Source organism: Camelus bactrianus, chromosome X, assembly GCF_048773025.1.
Source record: "Camelus bactrianus isolate YW-2024 breed Bactrian camel chromosome X, ASM4877302v1, whole genome shotgun sequence".
In the NCBI taxonomy this organism is placed as follows: domain Eukaryota; kingdom Metazoa; phylum Chordata; class Mammalia; order Artiodactyla; family Camelidae; genus Camelus; species Camelus bactrianus.
Window position 1 is genome coordinate 104,860,892 of NC_133575.1, and position 26,960 is coordinate 104,887,851.

The 26,960-nt window shown below is 42.9% G+C and overlaps 1 protein-coding gene across 7 annotated transcripts in view; it reads right to left on the reverse strand.

The window, feature by feature from the left end:
• Window positions 1–1,341: 1,341 nt before the first annotated feature.
• The window catches only part of ARHGEF6 (Rac/Cdc42 guanine nucleotide exchange factor 6), a 95,441-nt gene continuing 69,822 nt past the window's right edge, over window positions 1,342–26,960 (reverse strand). For 3 of the 7 annotated variants that reach the window (XM_010952521.3, XM_074359667.1, XM_074359666.1), the window contains 13 exons: window positions 23,177–23,315; window positions 20,266–20,325; window positions 18,313–18,459; window positions 16,735–16,821; window positions 15,319–15,397; window positions 14,156–14,301; window positions 12,959–13,084; window positions 11,357–11,377; window positions 10,163–10,256; window positions 8,946–9,035; window positions 6,656–6,755; window positions 4,862–4,916; window positions 1,342–3,741 (listed from right to left, as the gene is read on the reverse strand). In XM_010952521.3, the coding sequence (XP_010950823.2) occupies window positions 3,601–3,741; window positions 4,862–4,916; window positions 6,656–6,755; window positions 8,946–9,035; window positions 10,163–10,256; window positions 11,357–11,377; window positions 12,959–13,084; window positions 14,156–14,301; window positions 15,319–15,397; window positions 16,735–16,821; window positions 18,313–18,459; window positions 20,266–20,325; window positions 23,177–23,315 (1,285 nt within the window). In that variant the 3' untranslated portion in view covers window positions 1,342–3,600. The remainder of the gene's footprint in view (window positions 3,742–4,861; window positions 4,917–6,655; window positions 6,756–8,945; window positions 9,036–10,162; window positions 10,257–11,356; window positions 11,378–12,958; window positions 13,085–14,155; window positions 14,302–15,318; window positions 15,398–16,734; window positions 16,822–18,312; window positions 18,460–20,265; window positions 20,326–23,176; window positions 23,316–26,960) is intronic. The other 4 variants (XR_012504800.1, XM_045514895.2, XM_074359663.1 and 1 more) reach the window with 4 other exon arrangements.

The following is a 26,960-nucleotide window of genomic DNA, read 5'->3' on the forward strand; positions in this document are numbered from 1 at the left end:
GGCTCATGAAGGCCAAGGAAGGAGAGATCTATCAAGGAGGCAAGCGTCAAATACTGCCGAGAGTTCAAGATAGGTACTGAAAGGGCTCCCTGGATTTGTCAACAAGAGCTCATCAGTGACTTCACAAGAGTTGATGTCAAGGTAGAAGCTGACTTAGCAAGTGCCAAGGACAGAGGAGGAAATGCAGTAGAAAGAGCATGGATTAGGGAGGCAGATAGACTTGGGTTTCAAGTCCCTGCTCCACACAGACTAGCATATTCAACCTCTGCACCCCTGTTCACTTGTGAGATGGGGATAACAATAGTGAATACCTCATGGAGTTGTTGTGCCGGTTACAGGAGCTTATCCACGTAAAACAGTACAGGGCTTCCCCCATGGGCGGTGCTGTGTTATAGCCATTGCTTCAGCGTAGGAAACATAAAGCAGAAAGGTAACATTAGGTGCCTACAAAACTGCTGGCTATAGAAGGGGACGTCAGGGGGCTTCCATTAGACTAATGGCTTCAGGGTCATGCATAACACTGTAGCTGTGATCCAAATCTAGTTTCGGAAGATGCTGCTGCTACCACCATCACTGCTGCCACTCTGATCTCCCAAACTGTGAATAGATACACTGGACTGTAGAAGCCACGAACATATCCTTGGAACTGCCTGCCAGCCACCAAGCCCCTGGAAGATGGCCTTTGCCTACTTGAAGCTTTTCACACATTGTGCAAAGGCATCTCATTAACTGAACTGAAAATATATCAGAACCTGCATTGTATCTGGAACTCTAGCTGCAAGGGAGTCTGGAATATGTATTTTTTTTTTCAGACTTCAGGGATGAGGTGGGGACAAAAAGGGGGATGGATGGATGCTGAGTAGCAACAGATAATATCCACGGTATCTGTCTTGAGGTGGAGCAAATATTTTCACCCTGACTGCTGACACCAGCATTCCAATTGTGGCCAAAATCCTGCAAAATATAAAGAGGGGTGGGAACAAGACTGAAGATAAAGGGATAAGCCTGGACAGGAAAGTGAGTATCCCTTTTTCTAATATTGGAAGGAAAATGGTGAGAAGAGGTACAGATAGTTGATAGGTTGGGGCCAGGAGGAGAGGGGTGGAAAGTTCTGGAAGGTTCTGTCTCGTGGTCCATATTATCTCTGTTAAGTGGGGAACAAATATCATCTGCCCTGAGTGGGAAAGATAGAAGCTGGCTAGGGGGCCTGATGAGAGTGGGCAGCTAACAAGGGAACGGGAGAGGAAGCTGACGCAGCATAAGAAATCCTTCTGCACACCAGATAGCAAAACAAAAACAAAAACAAAAAAAGAAGTAGAAGAAGAAGAAGAAACACAGGACTTATTTTATAAAGCACTGTTATTCTTATTTATTGAAAATGTTGATTTTAAAAGTTTTCAAAATAAAAACAAGTTAGAAAATTGAAGCTTGGGTAAGAAGGGACACGACAGAAGAGGAGCAGTTTAACTACAGGGTAACGGGACCCACTTGTAGAGTCTTGTAAACAACACAACTATGGAGACACTGCTGTCAGGTTAACATGGCTTCATTTCCTGTATATGATTGTTGAGTGTGTGAGCATGGCCACCACTCTGCACAAGCTACGTTACCCAGAGAACCAAGGGCCTCTCACCAGAAGGGCCAAGTCCCCAAAACATGCATATGTACACTTCACTTTAAAAGAAAGACCTTTTCAATAGCTTAAGCAATCCTAGATACTTTATCAACGAAAGTATTATGTAATCACAAAAATGTGTCCTAGGGATAGAGTTTGCACATTTATTGCAAGCCATTGATGGACCACAGACAGGGCAGATGCTATGATCTGTGTTGTTATTGTTGTTTTTAATTTTTAGGTGAAGAATGGCGTCTCTAAACTGTTGGGCTAAAAATAGAACAACAGCCAGTCCTAGAAATCTTCTTCGGTCTTGAGCGTCCAAAGACGGCGGTGTGTGGTTGGCTGATGCTGGTCTGCAGGAAGGGTCCATTTCCCATGGATGGTGTAATTTCTGCCATGCAGCAAGCAGTCAACAGCCCCATACTGTGTAGCTATGGGAATGGAGACCACCCCCCGCCCATACTAGAAAAGAAAAGGGCTTAGCAAGCCGGGGGGTTCAAGCTTCAAGTCTGGTTTCTAACCAACATTTGCAAAACCCACACTTATAGACACCCATCAAATGGATCTGGGAGACAACTTTGATCGGTCCATTGGCCCTTGGCCTCTCTTTCTGGTGATCTCCCCGACCTGGCCCAATTTCCCCTGCCTTTGGGAGAGACAGGGGCAGGCTGGACTGCTCGGTGGTAGAGCCCCAGGCCAGCCTTCAACTGTGCTGACTTTGGGTGTGTGCTGTCCTTCTGTGACCCTCTTCTACGCCTGCATTATCACAGTTCTAATTTCTGAGATACTTACAAAGGCGAGGATTTGACTCGACGAGCAACTTGAGGAAACCAGTTCCAAATAATTAGCTTCACTAGTAAACAGCACACAGCTACCAGAGGGGCCTTTTCTTTCCAGCTATACAAACTGGACCCACAGCACATTTCTGGAAAGAAGGCTTAGAGTCCTACTCGAAGAGGTGGAAGAATATTACAGCTTCTCACAGCGTATATGGGGGAGCAATCAAGTGAATTAAAGCTGTCTGCTAGGGCGCAACATTTCCTCAATGTAGTTTGTTTTGAAGGATGAGAGGTCACAACTTGAATATGCAATGTAGATAAAAAGTAACTGCTTACAGTCTATATCTGTAAAAAGCAAAGCGCACACATACTAGTTTACACACCGCTTGGTATGGTTGGCTGAAAGCACTGGGGAAATAGAAAACTTACACACAAGGCAGAAGGCGAGGGACAAAACCTACCATGCACTGGGACGAGGTGGGCCACTCTGCTGCCAAAGGGGAGGACTGCCCAGTGCAATTTGCTAATGCATTTGGTGTTGGCGTGGGTGACCGGAGCTTCTACCTCACAGAGTTAAAATGTCAACCAACACAAAAGGAATAAGGGCGTTCCTGTTTTCTTGGTCTTATAGACAACATAGGGTAGTAATTTTAAAAAGGTGTGCATTGAGGGGTGGCACATGATGGTTTAAGGAAGGGCATCTGGATCACTGGGCAAATGTGCTGGTGTCCACCCTACCCTAGTCAGAGTTCCAGAAGTGCTGCCTTCTGTAAATTAGCTACTGAGGGGCTTCTGGGCACAGGAAAGCATTGGGGAAGAAGTCAAGTTCACATGTCATAAGCCATGGCCAGCAGCTTTGCGAGAGCAGCCAGCGCAACAAGAGTGAGCCGAGAATGGCTGTGGAGGAGGCACTATGAATGGAAGGCCGTCTGAAGACCGTGGAAGTCATCTGCCTATGTTAGCTTTCCTTTTCTCACTGATTAGAAAAGACTCCGGAAGGCAGCTCCCCCCACCTCCTGCTCTTACCCCTGTCGGAAAAAAACAACCAATCAATAACCAAATAACAAACACTCAACCAAAGAGAGAGAGAGAGAGACTAAGATACAAAATAAAAACCAAAGAAGTGAGCAGACTGAGTCAGATTATTCAGCTGGACACTTCCCGACGCCCTGGAGGCACGCTCTGCCCACTGCACAGTGATGGTCATGGAAGGATGGCACTCTTGCTACTGGCCTCGGCCCGAATACACTCATCTGTTTGCTTCAACAGCCTCCGGACCAGTTTTTCTAGGTCCCTTCTTGATTTCAACTCTTCTTCCAGGCATTGCTTCATTCTTTTATTCTCCTATGATGGGAAAAGGCTGGTTGGTTACCAAAGAAACGGACCCCTTCTCAGGGCTCTCTGCTCAACCGCTGGGCAGCCTCCACCACTGACTACACTTTCCTCCTTCAAACTCCTCTCCCTCAGCTTCTAGGACAAGGTGGCCTCTTGATTATCTGCCTTGTTGCTGACCAACCCTTGAAATACAAACGTGCTCTAGGGCTCTGGCCCTGGCCCTCTTCAAACTAAACACTCTCAGTGTCTCTTCTCTTTCAAGTCCAGTATCTCTTAAGGGGCCTCTCCAGTCTCTCTGGTACTGATCGCATCTCATCTCATGAGCACTCAGTCCACAGTCCCCAGCGCCAACTTGAAATTTCCACCTCAATGTGTTACAAGTACCTCAAACTCGTTACGTCCTAAAGTGAACTCAGTACCTCTGCCATCCCCCAAACTTCTCTTCCTCCTGTGGTTCCCGACTTCTGTGAAGGACACTACCATATCGAACGTCAATCTCTGGCTCTTTCGTAATCCCCGCATCCCGGCCCCATTTCCCACAGGCTCTAACTCTGCCACATGCCTTCCTTTCCATCCATGTTCCTCCACCGCAGCCTCAGTGGCGCTGCCTCCTCAGTTCAGGACTTGATCAGGGCTCACCCTGAATTTTGTAATAACCTCCTAAGCGGTCTTCTAGCCTCTGGTCTCTCTCCCTTCAGTCCATCCTTTACCCTGTTACCAGGTACAGTCAGTCCTCACCTACGAGGAAGAATGTACATCGTGGGCCACTGGATCATATCTGCAGAGGAGCCCACAAATTACCATCTATGGTTCTGTTGACACCTCTGCACTCATGAATCACTTGTCTTTTCTTAAATTCTGTTGGCAAATGTCAGGGAACATGAAAGTTGTAACTAAGTCTGGGACCCCATTGTCAATCCCTTATAGGTACGGAAGCAAGGTTCAGAAATGGAAACCCAAGGCCACGTGGTGAAATCAACAAAACCCACCTTGATGACACAAGGGAAATCAGAGTCCCTACCTCACGGCCTCATTCCTGGCCCTTTCCTCAGGGCATCTACCAGCGCGTGGCAGGGAAGAGGGAGTGGGCCCATTAGGATCTGAGAAAATGACTTTCCTATTTCATTACCTGTTTCAGCTCTTTGACCTCATCCTTCAAGGCATACACAGTATCGACAAGGCTCCTAGAACACAAAGATAAAGCTCAGAGATTAACAGCTGGCACTTCAGTATTGTTAAGTAATACTTAAGAAGAAAAGCAGCTTTATGGAAATATGGTGGGCTTTCTGGCTGATCAGGAGAGAGACCTCCATGAACGGTCCTCGTCTTCCTCATTTTTACGGACTGACAACTGCCACCATGCATGCACATTCAAACTCCACATCACCGCACCTTTTCTGTACTTCCCTCCTCCTCTGCCACTGGCCTCCCAAAAAAGAGACTAGTATATTGTACACCTCTAACTTATATAAAATTGTATACCAAGTATACTTCAATTTAAAAAGGAAAAATAAAAGTAAATGATTAAAAGGAAAAAAGAGTCTGGGGCTCCTCATAAGGTTTTGATTTTTCTCTGGAAGGCAGGAAGGACCATCACCGGACATACTGTAACAAGATGTGTCACCAGGCCTTGCCTACCCTACGATATCCACACTACGCCATGGCCTTTCTCACCTATCTGACCCGACACCATCATACAAGACACAAAGTGAGGGGCATCATTTCTGGAAGATTCCATATATCCCAAAAAAGGATTAAAAGCCTTGGCTGAGTTGTGGAAGAGCCATTTCCTCTCTGGCTCTCTCCCTGGATGAGGACTTTGGAGATCTGGGTTCTAGTTCTGATCCAACAATTTACCAATACTCTAGCTCTGGGTAACCAGTCGTCTTCTCATCCTCTCTTGGTCTTACTTTCTTCACATACAAAATGGGGATAATATCACATTTCCTGAACACCCCACCAAGTTGTAGTGGCAATTAATATACCTATGATAATACTAATTATAACTGTCATCATTTATTGAGTGAATACCATGTGCCAGCCTTGGTACTTCTTATTCCATTTAACCTCACAACACTGAAAGTATTACTATCATACCCATTTTATAGATGAGGAAACTGAGGCACAGAGAGGCAAAAAAACTTGCCCCAGGGCACAGCACTAACAAGCAGTGAATTTGGAGTTGAAGCAGGGCTGTTCTTCTCTTGAGCCCAAGCGCTTTACCATCCGACTGCATCACTTCATGCACCAGATGGAAAAATGCATCGACGATGCCAAGCACTGTGAAATACGCTGTCCTATGCAAATTCGGGCCTGACTTCAGAAATGACTCAAGTTTAAACAAATGAATTGTTTGTCTACTTTGTGTTTATTTTATGAGCCTCATGGTATTTAACCCGATTTTCCATTAGGTCACCCTCACTACTGAGCAAAGGTAGGCCAGGGACATCATTTCCCTGAACCTCAGTTTCCTCAACTGTAAAAGTGGTGAAAATAATGTTTATCTATCTCCCTGGATTGCTGTGGGAGTTTCAGTGAGTCTGTGAAAGTCCAGTGATTGAGTCAATAAACGTGCGGGGCTTCCCTCTGGGCGGGGGGAGTTTGTGCTATGGCCTTCCCAACACCTCCTAAACCCATCTGGAGTGGTTGTCTCGTGTCCCCTGAAGTCCCTTACTGTACAGGTTGCTGGCTTCAGGGGCACCAGCCATGCAGAGAGCTCTGCCCCCTCGGCCTCTCCTTCCCTCTTCCCTTGGTTGTGAGGGAGCCCACCCCAGGCTCCCAACTGCATGATCAGCAAAAAGGGCCACATTCCCAGATGAGGAGGGACTGTCCATCAGGGCAGGTTTGGCAAGAGCCACGTGGCCCCGCCAGAACCGTTCCAGCCTGCAGACAAATCCAAAAAGGCTGAGCCCGCTCTACTCACTTTTCTTCGATGATGGTCTGGCCGTTGCTTCTGGTTTCTTCGATGATGAGTTTCTCTTCCTCGGGGAGTAAGACCTGTGGAACGGAGTCTTTGCGTGTACCTGCAGACAAGGGTGGCGAGAGGCGGGAGGCGGGGAGTTACTGGTGGAGATGATTTGTTGGGTGTTAGTCCCTTTCTATTATTGTTTTTGTGGGGTCTTTGCTAATGGCACGCGGCTGCCTGGCACCCCGAGCACAGTCACCCAACACTAGCTGATGAAATCTTCTTGATGTGAGAAGTTTGAAATGGCCAAATCCATAGATTCAATCCCCCGGGCAGGGCACATTTTGTAAATTCAGAAACATAACATGAAAGGGCCACCATGAGACCTGTCCTCAACCAAGACCCCAGCCTTTCCCGTTTGGCCTCCTGCCGAGCAAAGAGCTGGCCAGCCACCATCCCGTCCCTGTGCACCTTCAGGGAACGGCTCACCACACCCTGGGCTATGGTGCTATGTGGTTTAGTAAAAATCAAGCAGAGAGCAGCATTGCACTAGGACACAACATGCTTAAAGAACCTCAGAAGCATCATTCCCTGCCATGTGTCCTCTTTGCAATCCTATGGGGTGAGGCAGAGGTCAGTTAAGAGCATTTGATCACGGGCAGAGGGGGCGGGGAGATGATCACATTAGCAGCAAAGCTGCAGGCGTCCTCACCGCTCTCTGCTTCAGCCAGTCTCCAGGCTCTGGGATGGAAGAGGTGACAGAGCAGCCACGAGACCTAACCAGACATCTCTCCTGCACCTCCAACCTCCCCCTCCCTTCTAGACCCTTCCTTTCGGACCTGGAGCCCTCTGTTTTCTGTCTCCCTGAGCCACTGGCTTCCTCTTTTCTAAGCCACGTTCCTTCAAGTTGTGAACACTCGCTGCCTTCACTCAATCACCTCCCCTTTCCTGAGATGGATGTGTCTCTGTCTTCCGCAGGGCCCGGTACTTCCTTGGTGCTTAATAAGTGGGTAACAGACCGACTGACTGACCAATTGACTGGATGCAGCAAGAAACAACAGCGGTCAGTTCTAGGAAACAGGACTTCCGGCTGGGGAGGGACGGACGGTGTTGGGCACCACCAAGAGGTTTACTGCATGCCAAGCGCTGTGCTAGACACTTGACGCTTTCCCCACATGAAAGGGGGGCTATGCAGGAGGGGCGAACATGTGCCTCCATCAATGTCAAGACAGCAGGCGGTGGGAGGAGATGAGGTCAGATTTCGTATGAGGGCTTCTGGTGTCTCTGTGCCCTTCTCTTTCCTCGTTTTTGTGATAAAAAGTGCTCTCACTTTCCTTTCCTGGCTCCTCCAAACTTGTCATCAGAGCTGGGCGTGCCCAAAGCTGCAGCCAGATTTTGTCTGAGAAGCAGGTGTGACAGTCCCCCTTCACAGTCAAATGTGTCAACTTTCACATCGAACGCTTTCCCCACAGCAGCCTTAGGGACAGGTGACTGAAAGCATCTCTCAAGGCAGTCCACCCGAGGAAGCCCTCCCACGTGCAAGCCGGGGGTCAGTGGCTGTCCAGATGGAACGTTCTGGAGAATGCATCTCTTATGCAGATGCAAAACCTTCACACAGGGTATCCTGAATGTCTCTAATAATGGAAGACAAAGAACATAAACGATGTGACCTGGCTTTTCTAAAAGCACAGGATGAATCAGAAAATATTATCTCGTTTTCTGTTTCTAGCTTGAAAGTTGTTGGGGGAAATACCCTCACCTAATAATTAGGTGATAAATTGTATACACCCTGAACGGGCACTGCTAAGCAGCTACATTGCCAGATTTTCAGAGCAACTCTGAAACTTGAATTTGGTGAAGCACTGTTTGCTTAAATATGCAGCTGATCAAAGATAGTATTTTGACTTCCTCTCCAAATCTGCCTATAAGAAGAGATTAGCATCAGTTCACAGACACAGGAACTCTCTGGGCTCTTTAATTCCTAACTAGTGTTGCTGAAGTTTATCTGTGTACTTCAAAGGAGAATGACTTCTTTAAAAAATTAATTTTTTCATTTCTATCACCTCCAACTTTTTTTCTCTTGCATCTCTCTTTCTCTCTGGGTGAAAAGAAACAGTGGGTAAACAAACCGCCTGGCAGCTCAAACCAGCTTATCTGAAAGATGCAGTCCTGCACGGCTCCTCCGCTGCAAATCAGCTGCTTTCCACACCCTGCAGCCCATCTGGGGTGCTTTTCTCTTTTTCTAAGAGGCAGGGAGCAGTAGAAGAGAAACCTCACTCATTAGAGAAAGTGGCTTGGGGGCACCTACTTGAGCCATGGCCTTGTTGAAAATTTGCGCTGGTGCAGTAGGCTTCGATCACTTTCAGAATCTGAGCATCCTCTTCCAGAGCAGCCGTACCTATCAAATGGAATGAACCGTGACTCTTTGTGGAGTTATCTGCCTCTGGACCCTCAAAACGATGCGGTGAACTCTGGTGCTGGAAACTGGCTTTTCTGACCGATGGTGTTACCGAAGGCAGGAGGAAAAGCCAACCAGCCCCATGAAGGAGCAAGAGTGGCAGTGTCCCCAATGAGCTCTGGGGTCAGCATCAGCAAGCTGAGCACTGAGAGCAGCCTCCTCCAGAAGCCACCCAGAGCTCTAAATTGGGGAGTCCAGTCAGCATCTCAGAGGCCACAGAGCCAGCACTGGGCTTGGCTCTGGCCTCAGTTCTCATCCCATACACCATACCCCTCCTCTCCTTCCAATCTCAAGGAAGCTTTCCCCCATTAACTCCACCCATTTTTTCCCACCAGCCAGCATAGTCAGTGATTCTCCCTCCCTCACCGCCCCCTCCAACTCATTCTTGAAATGACTGGACGGCAGAATCCTGTGAACATGCTGACGTGCACAGCAGGGGTGGGGTGGGGGATGGGGGATGCAGAAGTTAGAGTCCACCAAAGATTTGTCCAGACAGTTTCCTACTGAAACAAACAGCTCTATCACCCCTTTGTGATACATCACTGCCTCCTTCATGTGGGTCCCAAAGTCCCTGGTTCCGAGCCACAGAGGTGAATGTACACCTATCGACTGGCTGACCGACTCTGCAGTCTGTCTCTCTGTCCAGCCGTGTTTCTACGTGCCAGCAGGCTGATTCCTTGGCTGACTGAGAACATCACGGAACATTCAACTTCCAGAAGGATCTCAGCCTTCAGGGCTATTTAGTCGATCTCAGTAAAGGCAAATACCTCAGGCATCAGAAACTTAGAGGGGAAAAAAAATGAACCCATAACAAATGGGTCCCTTTAGTGGTTCTAAACCAGGTAAGGGCAAATACTCAACACGAAAACCATCCAGATGGTGTCAGCCTAAGATGACATGAAATGCAGCAGGAGATGGCTTATTACAAAATCTTCGAAGTGACCAAAGCCTTCCATGCATTTTTCTTTATGTAAAAGATGATGCCGAGACCAAACTGCTTGAATTGTCTGCAATATTCCTTTGTGAGTTCATCAATAACCACCTTTGTACACGTACAAAACACTCACTTTTCCGGATGACATACTCCTCCTCCGATGGCTTTCTTTCAGTCTTTCTTTTATGAAGAAACTTCTTCATTGTTTTGGGGCTTTTACTAGACTCCTGTAAGGATAGAGGTTTCTTTATGAATTAAGATCCTCCCCCAAAAAAACAAATTAAAAAGAGCAAATGAAATTAAATAGAATGGCTCTCTCTGATTTTGACAGTCTCATTGAGGAGTGGATCAAAATTTAATACTATACACAATAAAAATGGCTCCGATAAAGTCTAAAAGGTCAAGTAAGACCGAGGCAATGACATTATCGTCTCAAATGCCAAGTGCCTTTAGGGTACCATCTGCAGAGAAAGTACTGGATGTATTCCTAACTTGGTTTATCTTCCCCACTGATACAGTTTTCAGGGAATTAAATAACAATTGTAGCCACTAACGTGGTATAATGCCGCTTTTCAAAGAGCTTCAAAACTAGTTAAATAAATTTTCCTTAGCAACAGCCCCACAAAGAAGAATATCAATTTCCATTTGTCGGACTGGAAAATTAAGGCAGAGAGACTAATTACATTCTCTGTAGTCAGAGAGAAGAGCCAATTGAAGGATCTCCCGATAAATCATTTGGGGTTAGGAGTAAGGTACCTACAGCTAAGCTTAAATATACATCTATAATGCCATATTTTTCATTAATGGATAAAAGAGATATGATTTGTTGGCATTGCCTTTGCCATATGAATAACCAGCAGGTCTAAAAATGTGCTAAGTACCCAAGTAAACAGTGACCATCTTATCCCAATCTCCCACGCAATGTATATACGTGATGCTTGAATACCAATTACTACCTTAAAATACATACAACAAAAGAATTTAATTTCTTCCACTTAGGCTCAGTAATCCACTTTGACTTGAAAACAGACGGACATGAAAAACTCACATGTGACAAAAATAACAGGAAAATAGCATTAAAAAAAAAACAGGAAAACAGGCCTTTTTTAGGCATTATACCATGCCTTTTCTTATACATTTTTTATATGTATTTCACAAGGGCCTGCTTTTTGAAGACAGTACTTACATGTCAGAATTGAATCTTCATATTTTAGCCACCAAATTATAACAAGGCATAAAACAAGCAGAGAGGAAAGGTTCATTCATCAAAGGTTATAGCACAGCATTATGACGTCACTGTACAGCAAAGAGATGGTTCTACCCTTACCTTTAAGATATAAGACATCCTCTAAAGTGAATATGTAAAGAAAGAGAAGATGAGCGTGAGAGGTCGATGGTTATAGTGACCAAATCCATTTATCAATAATTCTAAAACAACATTTGAAATGTTAGTGTTATCATAAATTACACAGAGAGAATTTCATCATGTTTCCCACATTAGTTTCAGAGGCAATATCATCATGCAAAAGCCCAAGAAATACAGTTCTGTGCAGAATAACAAATGCTGAAAATAACTGAAATACACACAACATAGTAAGATTGTATTAATTAACTCTCTTCTCCCAGCAGAAACAAAGTGATCATGCCTTAGTTTTAATGGATTAGTTCTGCGAAGGATTAAGTCAACTTTACCCTTCAAAGCTCACCTTAATTTGAATTTAGTAACTGACAATTATAAAGTATCCGTCATTAAAAGGGGAACTTAGATAACTATGAAGTGGCACTCCTGGTTTAGGTAATCAGAGAAGGAAATTGGATGATTGCAGGTATCACAGGTCAATTTCCAAAGCAAACCTGTGGGGCTGTTTCCTGGCCAAATTCTGAACAGAAGTACATAATAAAGATTTAGCTCAAGGATTGTTTCTTCTATCATGTCAGGATGAAAGGATCAAAAAATCCTCCACTATCCAAATATTGCTCTAATTTTACTGCACTAAGAATTAGAGGCAGGAGTTATGCAGAATCATAGCATGGTGTTTTAAATCAAAAGAAACTCAAGATCGAGCTAAGTCTGCATCACTCATCAAAACACACATTTCATACAAAAATATATATTGCCTTTGCCCCATAATTCTAAGACATGTCTCATAACTGTCACAAACTTAAATCTTCACTCAGTAAGACCTATTTATAAATGAAGATCTTTTCTGAAGGTTGAAATGATGATAAACATGTTGCGGGGCGGGGGGGGGGACACCATTTGGATGGAAAAGGTAACACGCCACATAGTTACAGAAGCTAGTGACTGACATTTCCTGACTGCAACTTCGAGAGGAAAACAAAACAAAACAAAACAAAAAAACCTTGAAATCCCCACACTACCTAAATACCAAATGTCCTCTAGGGTTGTCACTTAGAAGCCTCTTTTTAAAAGACATTCCTTTCATTACTTCTTTTCCCTTTCCAACTGCAGCAAATAGCTCAGACTTCCACAGTTCAGACCCATGGCTTGGTCCCATAAGACTTTTACTGATTTGGTTTAACAGATCAAAATGATTCAAAATGCAGACTTGGGTCTGCTTTGGTTAGCAATCCAACTCTAGAAAAGTGGCTTTTGTTTGAGATGTGTGTACATCATTACCAATTTATAGAAGTATCATCTCATCATAAAGGCAAACCACAGGCGCTGCAGGAGGGGACCGGGGAAACTCAGGCAGTGCACATAAGCCCCGCAGATATTCAGGAAATATCCGTAGACAGTGGGGAAGTAGAAAATTAAGAAATGAAAAAAATCACCGAGTCTAGCAATTCAAGATTGACTGTCAGGTATCACCTATCATAAATTCTAGCACATTCCCACAGAAGTCTTTGTACTAAGCTACAAAATTAGCTTGGCAGAAGCATTTTATACCATATGTAGCAAAATTACCTCTTTATAACCTAGTGCTGCTGATGGTCTAAGTGGAGGTGCCGGTCGCAGACAACTTAAACTCCACGGTTTTATAATTTGAGGAGGCTCCAAGGGTCCTCGGGGCTGTCCAGTAGAGCTAAAAGACTGGGAAAATGTCTGATGAGATGTTGGCAGTCTGCCCTCTGAACCCGACCTTGTGCCACAGGGTGAGAGAACACAGCTTCATTGGATCAGCAAAGCCAGCCACAGAAAGGAGAAGAGGGGAAAACAAGTCTCCAGTTGGAGAACTGGCACTTTCCGGGCAAGACTATGGGGTCTCTAAGGAACAGCACAGAACTGACTCAACACCCCAGGAGCCTGTCCTCCCTCTCTCCTGGAATTTCATTCAAGTCAGGTGTTTTTTTCCCCTGACAGGGAGGAAAGTGGAGTGATGGTCAACATTTAATGAGTTCAGTCAAGTGTCTGGCACTCGATTGGGTGCTTAAATAGGTTATTTCATCTGAAAACCCTAAGACAAACCTTAGCAAAGTGAAGTAACCAGCCAGCAATTGGCAAAGCCAAGATTTGAACCCAGATCGGATGCCCAAAGCCCTTGTTACTTCCCACAACGCACTGTGCTCAAAACTGGAATTTGGACATCACAGGTTTGAGTGTTAATAGAAAACACAGTGTATCTTTGCTCTCACTCAGCAAGTACAGTAAAATCTCATCAATTCAAAATTCCATGAATTCTAAATGTATGATAACTTGGAAGAAGGCAGTGCTCAAAGCTTACCCTTAAAGGTTCCTGAGAGAATGTGATAGCGTAAATGAGATTACATGGAGACGTTCACATACTTATGAAGGTAAACTATTTCTTCTGACTTAGCACATTACTAATCTGAGCATAACAGTTGCTAATTAAAATAAATCTTGTTCATCATTAAAACATCCGACCAGGACTTCGGGCTAGAAAAACTTTGCTAGCAGTTAGCTGGAGTAACTTAGTATTGTCAGACAAAACTGCACATCTCTAAGTAAAACTTCATGTTAATTTGGATGGGCTTCCCTCCATAACGAACTATCAGAATTAGTGAGGTTTGACTATACTTCAGACCCTACAAATACAGGCCATCCAAAGGCTAAGGGCATGCTCACCACTTCTTGTAAGTCCTCTGCAGGCAGGATTTGACAAGACACTCAATAATCCCTGGGCAGGGCAAATGGTCTACTTACGGAATGAGCGCTACAAGACGACGATGATGTTTTGGATAACGAACTGCAAGAGGCAGGTCCTTTGATCAGCCTGTACAGATGCTCCAGCCATTCCTGGAAGTCCTGGTTGTTGCCACAGTGGACCACAATTCTGTCTACTATGTTACCTGCATCATCCCATTATGAGCATTTGGAAACAAAAGGCAAGGAGGACCTTGAGCTCACCTCATTTGTAAAAACACTTCCGAGCAACTAGAACTTGGGTGTCTATTTTCAGGAGTTTTCATACCTATGGGCTAACTCTGTTGAAACTTATCAGGAACAGATAAGCTGTGATAATAAAGATATAAATATTCATATCTGATTTATAAAAGCATCCTTGGTTTGTACTGCTTACAGAATCTTGAAAGTAGTATAATACTTCACTTCTCAACAAACTCACAATCCCAAAATTTCAGCACACTGTCCATCTAGTTCATGGTCAAAAATGAGAATATTGTACTGCTTTACCCAATGTCAAAGTTGAAACAAGATCCAACTAAGACTGGTTACAGTCTTTGGGACAAACACCAAATCTCAGGCTCCCTGTTGGGAAAGAAAGGGATAAGGCATGGGGCCAACATCCCAGGGTAGCCCCTGCACCGCATCAGTGCAAAAAGTACAGCCATTACGTGGATACCAAATAGGTTTGGCCAAAGGGACAACAGGCCATAACGTCCCGGAGACTAGGCGAGATGTGGCCTTTTGTTCAATTCGTGAAGAAAGTTTCATGACTTCTTGGCACTTTTTAGAAATGCGACCAGATCTCGCTAATTCCGAGGCTGATGATAAAATTGCTGATAAAAGTCCACATCTCTGGCTCCTCTGCCACCAGGGAATAGATGACAGACAGTAGAGAAAATTGATTTACATCAGTCCATTTTGTTATTTCTTAGCTCTAACAAGGAGCTCTCATGCAAGAGAAGATTGAAACTAATGGCAAAGCCGAGACTTTGGAATGACCAGGAGGCTTCCCAGTTCTATGGCTGTACCCCAGTCACCCCGGGAAATGGAGGATACTTTGACATGCTCGTGTAGAACTTGCTCAGGGACTATATAACAGAAAATAATAGCACTGATTTATTTAACCCCACTTCATTCCAAAAAGGATTCGAAGTAGCTACATGAAAACGAAAATTACCTACCTGTGATTTCAAATGTGTAGTCATTCCCTTCAGTTTCATCTAATCTATTCACCACCATCCCTGCTATTGGTATTTTTCCCTATCAGAAAAAAAAAATTCCCATTAATTCTGTGGTTATTACAGGCCTCTGCTTCTTGCTGTTAGATTCTCTGACCCTCTTAGGAATCTGGGCTGAATTATGGCGAGACAGATTTCTCCGGTCCGTCAGTAAATAATGTGTTTCCCTGCTTTAAATTTTAATCAGATAAGAAAGCAAGGCAAAAATGTGGGTTGAGTTTTCCTAACACGCTCTAGCCCATAAGGTTAGGATTCACACACAGTTTACGTTTCTAACACATTATCGTGAGAATCAGTCAACCAAGTAGAGACTCGAATTTTAAGAAAATGAGTCATTACTAGGCCAAGATAGATTACGCAACAGTAATTTATAATCTCCATATTTTGGGAGCAGGCTGAAGAAAGTCTAATTTCCGAAGGAGCTGAATGACTTATCTCAGAAACCCGAGTCACATGATGTATTAAGACAGTCATAGGGGCAGAGGACACAGCTTTACATTTTCTTGGCAATAATGATGTGATATGGGCCTGTAAGATGATGTGCTAATTTATCTAGTTGCAGACTTAGATTTCTATTTATACATTCATAACCTAGCAGAGCAGTGGACATCCAGAATAAACTCATTATGGTAACACAAAGGTCTCTGATCAAGGGAACATCTGCTCTTATAAGTTGTTTAATTACAAGGAAGGGTCATTTTTGCCTTTTCTGGCTGGAGCTTTTTTTTTTTTTTACATTTTTTTAATTGAGTTATAATCATTTTACAATGTTGTGTCAAATTCCAGTGTAGAGCACGATTTTTCAGTTACACATGAACATACATATATTCATTGTCACATTTTTTTCTCTGTGAGCTACCACAAGATCTTATATATATTTCCCTGTGCTATACAGTATAATCTTGTTTATCTATTCTGCATATGCCTGTCAGTATCTACAAATTTTGAACTCCTTTTTTTTTTAATTTGATCATTTATTTTACTTTGTATGAGTAGAAGAAACAGAGAAATGTCTCAGGTCTATCACTGACAATTTAAATTTTTTAAAAATTATGAACACAACATATTCTAGAATGATATTATCATACATAAAGAAACAGAAAATTCGTTTTCCAGGTGGCAGACAATGTTAAAATGTTAGAATGTTTCTTTCAATTATATTTAGACGATTGGATTTCTTGAGTTTATCCTTTATCTATCTATCTATCTATCTATCTATCTATCTATCTATCTATCCATCTATCTAGGATCCATCTAACTTGGCTGGAGCTTTTAACACAATAGTGGAAATATTGCATCTGGATGGAAACCTGTTTTCATTACAGGTCCTTTTATTTGCTTTATATGAAATCTACTAACCTGATAAATAAAGCCACTCATCCGAGGACTTGCAGACAACATTATCACGACACCTGAAAATAATAGGAGGTACCGCTCCTCTTTTTCCTGAAGTGAAATGAAAAATATTAAGTGGAGAATAAAAATTGCGCATTTTTTATTACGAATTTGTGGAATCATTCTTGTAACATAGATCTTAAATAAAGCGATGAAACACAGTGATTTTTTTTTAAAGATACTCAACTAAGTACAAAACTCATCGGATTTTACTTTGTAATGGATATAAACCCAGTTTATCTGTCTCCTTTCTATACATAACAGTTAAATACAAAAAAAAACCAGGCTTGTTTCCCAAGTATGTGAGCCTGAAAAGTTAATGCCTTCCTGCTCAATCTGCAACCAGAGCACAATATATAATTGAATATAGTTCCCTGGACTATACAGTAAATCTTTGTTGTTTATTTTATATACATGGTAGTGTGCACTGGTTAATGCCATCCTCTTAATTTATCCCCCCTCCTCAGCCCCAAAGACCAAGGAAGACAATTTTAATACCTGATAACTCACACCAGGTGACATAATCAACCCTCTTCCTCAGCCCCGCCCTCTTCCTAAAAGACATAATCCATTTTCAGGCCACTGTGCTTCTCCCTGGATGTTTACTTCCCAGGAAGGCGTGTCTGACAAGGACATCCAAATCTAAAAGTAAATCTGCCTCCAAGTCTGACCTCCTACGCACATTTCTGTATGGCTCCCAAAGCTGCCTACAAGACGTCTCCACCTGGATACCTACCGTCCTCGAAAGCTACCAGGTCTAAAATGACATCCATCATCTCCTCTAGTCCTTGGCTCACCGCTTCCCATAGGCTTTCCCTTCTAAACAGGGCTCAGATTTGCCCCTTAAGTTTCATACTCTCTGCCACCACCTCCTTGGAGGGTATGTATCACTTTCCAACCCAGCCGGCCTGGCTCTAGTCCCAGCCCCTCCAGTTTATCTGACATCCATGGCTGCCAAAGTGTCCTCAACACCTCTTTCGTGGTGTTTCTCTCCTTCTCAGGACCTTCATGCTGCATCCCTCTGAACTACGCTTGCCTGACATCTGAGGTTCTCCATAACCTGCTTCTGTCTGACTCCACCCATCTGCCCAGGACGCTTCCTCTGCTCCTAACAAACAGGCTTCCTCACTGCCCTGGGGAAAAAGGCTGCATTCCTGCTCTCTCCTGAGAGAAAAATGACCTCTACCTTACAGAATCTTCCCCTTTTCTCTCCACGGCCCCTCCATAAAGTCTTCTTGCTCCCTCTCTTCTCTGAAATTCTATGGGATCCATTGTTGTGATCGCACAATATGGCATTGACTATTCTGGTTTATTTTCTAGTTGCAGCTTGTCTTTTAACCTGTCTTTAATGAGTTCTTTGAAGGCAGAGATCGGTGCTGTTCTTTCCTCCTAACTCCCTCCCACAGCACCACACAGGGGGCTGGGCAAAGGACATGTGCTCCGATTTGAAAGTTCAAGCATATTTGACCTTGATGGGAGAAGAAATAAAGGAAGAAAAACATGACAGATGGAAGAAATAGTGTTGAGATTGGAAACACTTACCTCACATGTTCCATACTGCACCATTACTTGTGACATAAAAATCACATTTCCCAAGGTTTTAATATCCTCCCCTTCCCATGCCTGAATAGGCTCCGAAAGTATCTGCAACTCCAGCTGTTTTCTCTTTCTGAGATCTTGGCACTGCCCCTACAGACCAAAGCAGAACATAATGGAGTAGGAATTCTCCTGAAACAGACTTAAAACAAGACGCAAGTAAGATGTGGCTTCTGACTCTCAGATTTCCACCGAGTCCCTATTCCTTGACACGAGTCCCATCACCAGATTTGTTCCTGACCCACAGAAAGACCCACTACCTTAAATCTCTAGCCTTGAGCCCCCGAACGTTTTGTAAGGTAGGTTCACATCTGCTGCTTGGTGTCCCTGCTCCAGCTCCTCTCCATCTTGTCTACCTTTGTGCAAATAATGCTTTTAGTTACAAAGCAATTTTATTTTTCTGACATACTCTCAATTTCCAACCAAGTAACATCTTAATTTAAAAAATGAAATTCAATTCCTTTTGCCACAGTGAAGCAAATTGATCTTAAAGCCCTATACTTTGCTTTGGGACCAGTAGTAGATTGCTATAAACAAATACTAAATTCATTTTTATCCCTAAAAGGCTTAGAAAAAAGAGATACAACTGAATTTCACAAATACAAAATGAAAATTCAAGCCAAGAAACAATATGTGGGGTATGAATACTATACATAGTACATATATACTATATATTTATATATATATACATATATATATATCACTGTTTCAGAAAATGTGAAGTTATCTTAAAATAATTTAACAGTATTCACTCCAAACTGACTATGAAAATAAGCCTATGGTTAGTTATGTTCCTGTTTCCAAATGACTGTCATCGTGTTTTGGGGTGTGTTTTCAATAAAATCTCTTCTGCCCCTTCAGCTAAATGGAAACTTGAAGAAATAAAGTTAATTGTACACATTTCTAAAGCATCTAGAATGGGAATAAATATACCATAACCATCAGAGCAAGTTTTACAAGATGTAAAATGATTAAAATGAAATATCATTTTTAAAAAGAGACATTTTATATTCAATTTACTTAGAAAAAAAGGGGACATGAATAATAATAAATGCCACGGGTTTCAGTAGGCCATTCTATTAGGTTGGACCATGTAAAACTGGCAATGTTCGAGTATTTTTTACCAACAACAGCGATTTTAACCTGACACCTTACACTCTGGTCTTCAACTTGCTGTTTAACTGTGGACACAGCAGGTATAGATCTTTCAACAGCAATAAAAAAGAGGGATGGTGAATGTGACATCACAGCCCCACAGCAAGAATCAATAACTAAACATTGATCCCCATCACTCGGAATGCTACCGAAATGTCTAAAATGGAGCTCAACTTCATCAGTCACCTCAAATAACATTTTCTTTCCTCCTAAAATGCCACCAGGTGAGTTTACATCAGTGGGTTCAAGAAGACATTAGCCATCATGCTCAAGATACAAGATTAAGGTATCTTTGAGAGCAATCTATATAAAGAAATTGTATTTTAGTAGGGTTTTTTTTCCTTTTAAGTTTGATGAAGGATTTCTTTTTCATATGCAAATAGACTCACACCTTTTGTCATAAGCAGATGAATCCAGTTTTGATGTCAATCAGTGAAGGACGAGTTGCACAGACGTAAGGTGAGCAACACTGGGGTAAAGACCAAGAGACAAAAGGAAACCCCCCACCTACACAGCCATGCTTAATGTGGCAGAGACTTCAAATGTAAGTGCTTTATACCCTCAGCCTGGCAACCTCCCACAGGTAAGCATGATGTTTGGAAGCCAACATTATATGAAACAATCACTGCGATACGGTCACTAGAGCTTCTTTCCACTCTAAAGACCTTTGCAGAAGGAAACATTATACACAAATCACTCTGTGAAGGACAAAATGGAGAATTATAATTTTAGAATATCACCTACCATGAGACTTTTGAATGCTATGATCGCTTTCAGAATATCCTGATGATCTGGATGCGTATCCTATTAGAAGAATACATTTTAAAACAACATTAATGGAGAACAGCTCATCGGTGGTTGCCAGGGGTTGGGGGTGGTAGGAGGGTGTGGCTGCAAAGAGACAGAAAGATGACATTTTGAGGGGTGATGGCGCTGGTCTGGATCATGATGGGGGTGGTGCTGGTAATCTGAATCTATACAAGTGCTAAAAGCCATAGGACTGTGCACCAAAAGAAAAAAAGTCAGTCTTCCTGTACGCTAATTTCAAGATTAAAAAATAAAATATCATTTGCGCATTTGGAATCGCAGCACCTCTAATGATTAGGTGAAGAAGAAATTAAGATAGCTGGGAACACACTATATATTTGGTAACAACATACTAGGTATGGTTATTAAGGCAAGAGTTCCCATTTCCCTTTTTGCTGTTATACTGTAGATAATAATTATTTGGGGAGCATCATTTGATCAGGTTGTTAGTAAATGACAAGAAGCAGAGAACTGTGGAAATAGAGCAGTGGTTAGAGAAAACCCAACCCAATCTCATTTCCTAAAATGCCTCCATTTTCTTTCAGCAGGCACAGCACAGCAGACGAGAAAAAAATCCCAAGTTGCAAACCATATGCTCCTTCTTAAGCAAGGTTATTATATTTGGTCTGGAATTCCATGGTACTTATAACCCCGAAAAGTGGACAGGATCAAAAATGGCTCTGAGGAATCCACATCTCCATAACTGTTTCTGAAGGCAAGGTAGAGCTTCTTGCGGGAGACACAGAGCTAACCTTTGGGATTCAGCTGGAGTAATGGGAAGACAAAATCTGCTGTTCGACCAGCCTTAGGTGATAAAATACAGAACTGAGGAGACTAGGGATCTGACCCAGGCCAAGATCAGCATGGCTTATGAAAAGACAGGCGGTATTTCGAGTTAAACTTATCCTAGGGGGGAGGGTATAGCTCAGTGGTAGAGTGCGTGCTTAGCATGCACAAGGTCCTGGGTTCAATCCTCAGTACCTCCATTAAAAATAAAAATAAACAAACAAACCTAATTACCTCTCCTCCAAAACAAACAAACTTATCCTTACCCAAATCAGCTGATAACTGAGAAGTTCAAGTTCTACTCTACCAGACTAAATGATCAGAATGTCGGATAAAGGGTCTCCCCAGATGGTGAACTCAGGCTAAGGGCAAGTATGATCTGATGGTGGGAAATGAAAGGCAGCCCCAGGCAGGTGACCCACAGCCCATGAAGGCAGGAGTAGACAGCGGCTCGGAGACCAGGAGGGCCAAGACAGAGGAGCGGGGCAGTGCGAGTCTCCGGGGATTTTTCTCCTCAAAGGAAGGCTACATTCGTGCTCGAGCATGAGCAGTTTCAGAAAGTGAGGCCACTGGTTTCTGGATTTTTGTAATAAACAAGGAGGGGCCAACCTCAAACGGTTCAGTGAACTGGTTTTAGCTTTTGGAAAGCCATCCAGAGGTCAGCACCTTCCCGAGCCCTAACTGAAATTTCATTCCGGCAGGCTTTACGCACTAGCTACCCTGCCTCCAGCTTTCCGGCAGGTCAAATAACCTGAGAATGCGGTTTCGCTCAGAGTGCACGCTTTCAATCCTTACAAATGCTGACAAGACCGGCAGTGTGCAACCTTTTTTCTTTAAAGATAATCAAACCCTTTAAAACCTCAAAACCTTTCCCCAGACACAGGAAGAGCAGGTCGGGTAGAGGCAGCCTCACCCAGTGAGCCCTCCTCTCCCACCCACGCCTCAGTCCCCCACGCGCGATCGCACACCAACAGCTCAAGAAACTATCCCTGTCAATCGGTTTTTAATACGAGGATTGGGTCTCTTGAAGCAAAAATATTCAATTCTCATGCCTCACTGCAAATCTTAATAGTTACCAAAGATGAGAGCTATGTTAACAGCCGTTGCAAGTAAACTCTAACTTTCTAAACAAAAATGTGAGGTAGCTTTGATGTAGACAGATGGATGCAGAGGGAGAGAAACTCATACTGGACCCATTTGTTCATCTGTAAGGAAATACCAGACTCTTCCATTGTAATCCAGAGTCAGAAAGCTGAATGACCGAAGTGCTCTAGGGATTAACACTTCTGTCTACAATGAAAACTGTTCTTTACATTTTCTGACACTGTTTTGTTTTATCTCCCACAATAAAGTTGGTTCATATATCAGAGCAACAGATTTCTGGGCCGAGTTTGATTGAACCACCATCTACAGATGAGAGGGCAGAAGAAAACCTAAGTCAACAAGCTAGGAGAGACTTGAGGGAAGCAACAGGACGGAGAAGTCAGGGGAGGGAGAGTGACCATGAGTATTTCATAGTAAAGGATGGGTATCTTTCAGTTACATGACAAATAAGTTCTAGGTATCTAATGTCCAGCACGATGATTATAGTTAATAACACAGTATTGTACACTTGAAAGCTGCTAAGAGAGTAGAACTGAAGTGTTCTTATCATAAATCCAATGGTAACTATGTGAAGTGATGGATGTGTTAAGTACCTTGATACAGTCCACAATGTATATGTATATTAAGTCATCACATTGTACACCTTTAAAAAATCATGTTGTACAGCCTAAGTGTATATAATTTTTATTGGTCAATCACACTTCAATGAAGCTGGAAAAAATAAATTAGAAAGTAAAAAATCTTGGAAGAAAAAAAAAAGAATGTCCCCTTCTGATTTTACTGCATAAAGAGGAAAACTAAAAGCCTGGGAAGAGGGAAGCCTGGATCAAGTAAATTTTGAAACCAAGGCTTTTTCTGAACTCCGCTGCAAGGCTAATTTGGAGGCAGACCAGCTGTTCCCTCCAGAGCAGAGGCCCAGACTTCGTACACAAGCTTAAAAAAGCTTGCCTTTCCTTACCTCCATATGCCGTTCCAACTCTTGTAAGAGAGTAACATACTTTTCCAGTCGCATGAATGGTTTGCTGAGGCTTGTTGTTAAAATGAGGATACCTGGGCTGGCTGCACCTTGGTTTTCCATAAATTGTTCCAGCTCATCACTAGCAAAAGAACGAATACAGTTTTGTTACTGCTTAATAGTTCATGGAAAGAATTCTCAGCTGAATGTTCTTGTACTCTATTTCATAAAACAGGAAATCAAATGAAACTTTGTATCACCAGCCCAAATGCTGTCCAATATATTTCAACTCAATTCAATAAACCTTTATTCCAGCTCCTCCTATGCAATCAGCATGGCGCGTGGCACCAGGCTACGGTGATGACACTCATGACCCCTGGCTTCATCTCCTCATCCAACGATGATTTATTGAGCATCTACTAAGTGACAGATCTCTGTTTTCTGTTGGGGATACAGCTAGGAAGAAAACAAAAGTCCCTGCCCTTAAGGAGCCTGTACCCCTGGACCCAAGGCATACAACCTATCAAATGACCTCAATGTTAGGTTTGAAAAAATCTTTTCTTAGTCACTGTAAACATTCTAGTTATTGGCTGGTGAGATGCCAAGGGTAGTAACTCACCAAATGCTCCCTTAACACCAGGACACCCACTTGTAATGCTCCAGAATCAAGTCCTAAATTCAGATAGCAGCACGTTTGTATGACGAACCACAAAGTCACTTAGCCTAGGATCTGAAAACAGTGCAGCAGGCTACCCAAACAACTCGGCTCAAAAAAAAAAAAAAAAAAAAGACTATTAGTATCTTCAGAACTATGTCCTGCAAATGTCTGGGTCTAAGCTTGGGTTTTCTCTGCCCTTCAGCATCCTCTGGAGTGTCTCCCTTCCACCAGCAGGATACTGAGTCTTGGGCTGCAAGATCACTGTAATATACATTTATGCAAAATAGAATTAAAGAAAGAAATCTGCTGCCTAACTGACAGCACATTTTGAAACTTCTGCTTTATCACTTGATCCCTTTTCCTTCTTGCTCGCCCATGCAAATCCAATCAGTCACAAGCCTTCCTGTGTCTTTTTGCTCCTTTTTATTCCCATTGCCAATGATTTAGTTCGGACCTTCATGTCATCCCATCTGGTTCACTTCAACAGTCCAGCGGACTTCCTAGCTTCCAGGCTTCCTGGCTTCTGAACCACCCTGCAGACCACTATTTTAATCCTGTGCCTGAGAACTATATTCAATACATTGTATTAACCTTTAATGAAAAAGAATATGAAAACGAATATATGTATATATATGCATGACTGGGACATTATGATGTGCACCAGAAATTGATGCCTTGTAACTGACTACACTTCAAAAAAAAAAATCCTGTGCCTTTCCTACCCAAGAACCTCTGATTGCCTGCAAGCTCAAGTCTTAACTTCTTAGACTCCCACTGGCCCCATCAATCTTTCTCATCAGTCTCCAGTAGGAACCTTCTACCACAAAATGACCTACTTATTCTCTCTAAAACACATCTTATGCAGCGGTTCCCAACTGTGGCGTGTTGCAGTAAGTTGTAAAATGTGGTCAAAGAAACTTGCTATCGGTGATAAAATACTAGGGGGTTTAGGGATGGGGAGGTTGCAAGTTACCCCTATTATAGACAGTCTCCCTCTTCTCGGGCTTTTGTGAACAGTAGAGAAAAGGGAGTTTCAGCTATTGTACCAGCAACCTTGAGTCACACAGAATCACTAGTAGGTCAAAGGGCAAAAGGGCTGGGAATCGCTGTCTCCAAGGAAGCGAGATCTCCTCTGAGTGGTCACATCTAACAATCCATCCTGATTATTTTATCCATTTTTACAGTCTTGCTCCAGAAGCCGCCAAGGGAGGGAAGTGCCCTGGACTTGAAACCATGAAACAGATCTGGTGACCCTGGATCAGTTATCAGCCTCAGCTGACTCATCCGTAAAACAGAGATAAAACCTACTTCCTCCTAAAATTGTGAAGCTTAAATATTGGGGTTTATAAGGCTACTGTTTCATGCTAAGATCTTTGCATGCACCCATCTTTGTTTAATAGTCACAACAACATTTTAACACAAGTGTTATCCTCATCTTACAGATGAGAAACATGAGACTCAGGAAGGGCGAGTAAAAGTAAGCACATAGCTAGGCTGGAGTTCATATCCAGGTCTGATGGAAATCACGACAGTCTGATGCTCAAGGTGGACAGTGATGGCTTGGGCCATCTCTGAGGTCTAAACCATGAAAGAAAAGGAGGGTGGGAGCTGAGCTGATTCAAATAATGCAGGGAGAGCTTCCACAAGAAATGGTGCTTGATGCAAGTGACTAGGAAACACCTAGGTGAGTATAACCGCTTGCCTCTGGATCAGATTTGGCTTAGACTTAAAAAAAAATTCATCACATATAAAATATAATTGGGAAAATCACTCGCAGCTGGAGAGTGCATTTGAGTAGAAACGTAATTTTGAGAAAATCGCTTTCCTAATTTCTTTTCAATTTGGTAAACAAGTCTTATTTTTCCTTTCCATGACTAAATAACTGCCCGCATCCTCAACATTCTACTGTAATTGATACGAGGCTTACAGCCATTAAAAGCAAATGCTAATGTGTACTTTATTACTTCCCATGTGGCATTCTAACTTCTAGGCTTGTTAAATATTATACAAGAATTTAAAAAAAAATTTTAAAGACCACATGAGATTACTATCTCAGAATAAAACATTGGCTTTGGGGGAAAAATAACATTTTACTAGTGTAACAAAAGAATAAAACTGTTTTATAAAGCCACTGCCCATTAGATCCTAAGAGACACATTTTACTTACACAAATAAATTGAATGCACCAATTGATATGGTTATACCCAAATATAATACACAAATATGTATCATTATACCAAAAAACAATCTTTAAAAAGCAGCTTTTCATTTTACACAGCCTGTTTGAAATGCTTTTCAAGTTTAACATGTTCTGTATATGTGATGTGATACAGCAGAAGTAGTTTTCAATGTCTGGATGTTGTTTGAAACTCAACATACACTTAAAGAATGCATGGTGGATGGGGCTCTAGTATATTCTGGGTTGAGCTGGAAAACTCAAGAAAATTATTGTACATTATAATACCATGACAGGGCTTAACTGTCTCATATAATGATGTTCCTGTAGAATCTTTGCATAGATTTCTGCTTGAAATGATGATGATGCTACTGAAAGCAGCTAGAAAGGGATCAGATACTTCTCCCTTCTTGTCTCACTCTCTCCGCAGTAGCCTCCCGTGGGAATCACTGTGGTCTGGAAAGTTGGGGAGTTGAGGGGTGAGGCAGGAAGAACTGGGAGGCTGGGCTTCCGGCCAGTGGAAAATCCCAGTATGCTGCTGACTTATCCAGTCCCAGAGCCTAAGCGGCTGCTTCTTTTGTGTCCCCACCACTTTGTGTTTGTGACCAGTCTCACTTGCGCCCTTCCACGGTTGCTCAAAGACAGAAACAGAACAGAATCTAGTCTCATAATTTTTCCTATGCTCTTTGTCCCGGAAGCAAGTACACAGCGCTGGGTTTTTCTTAAAGTCTTCACTGCTGACAACAGTGGTAAACGGAGGGTGAATAAAACTAACAAGAGGAAATGTACACATGGTGGTGGTGGTAGTCACTGTCATAGAGACGGAAGTAAGGTCCAGACCTGCCTGAGGGCTACCTCTCCCTCGTGAAAAAGATAGATGCCACATCGAAGCACAGGAGAGAAGTGTGCTTTTTGTAAGGGTTAACTACTCCCAGGAAGAAACAAGAGCTACA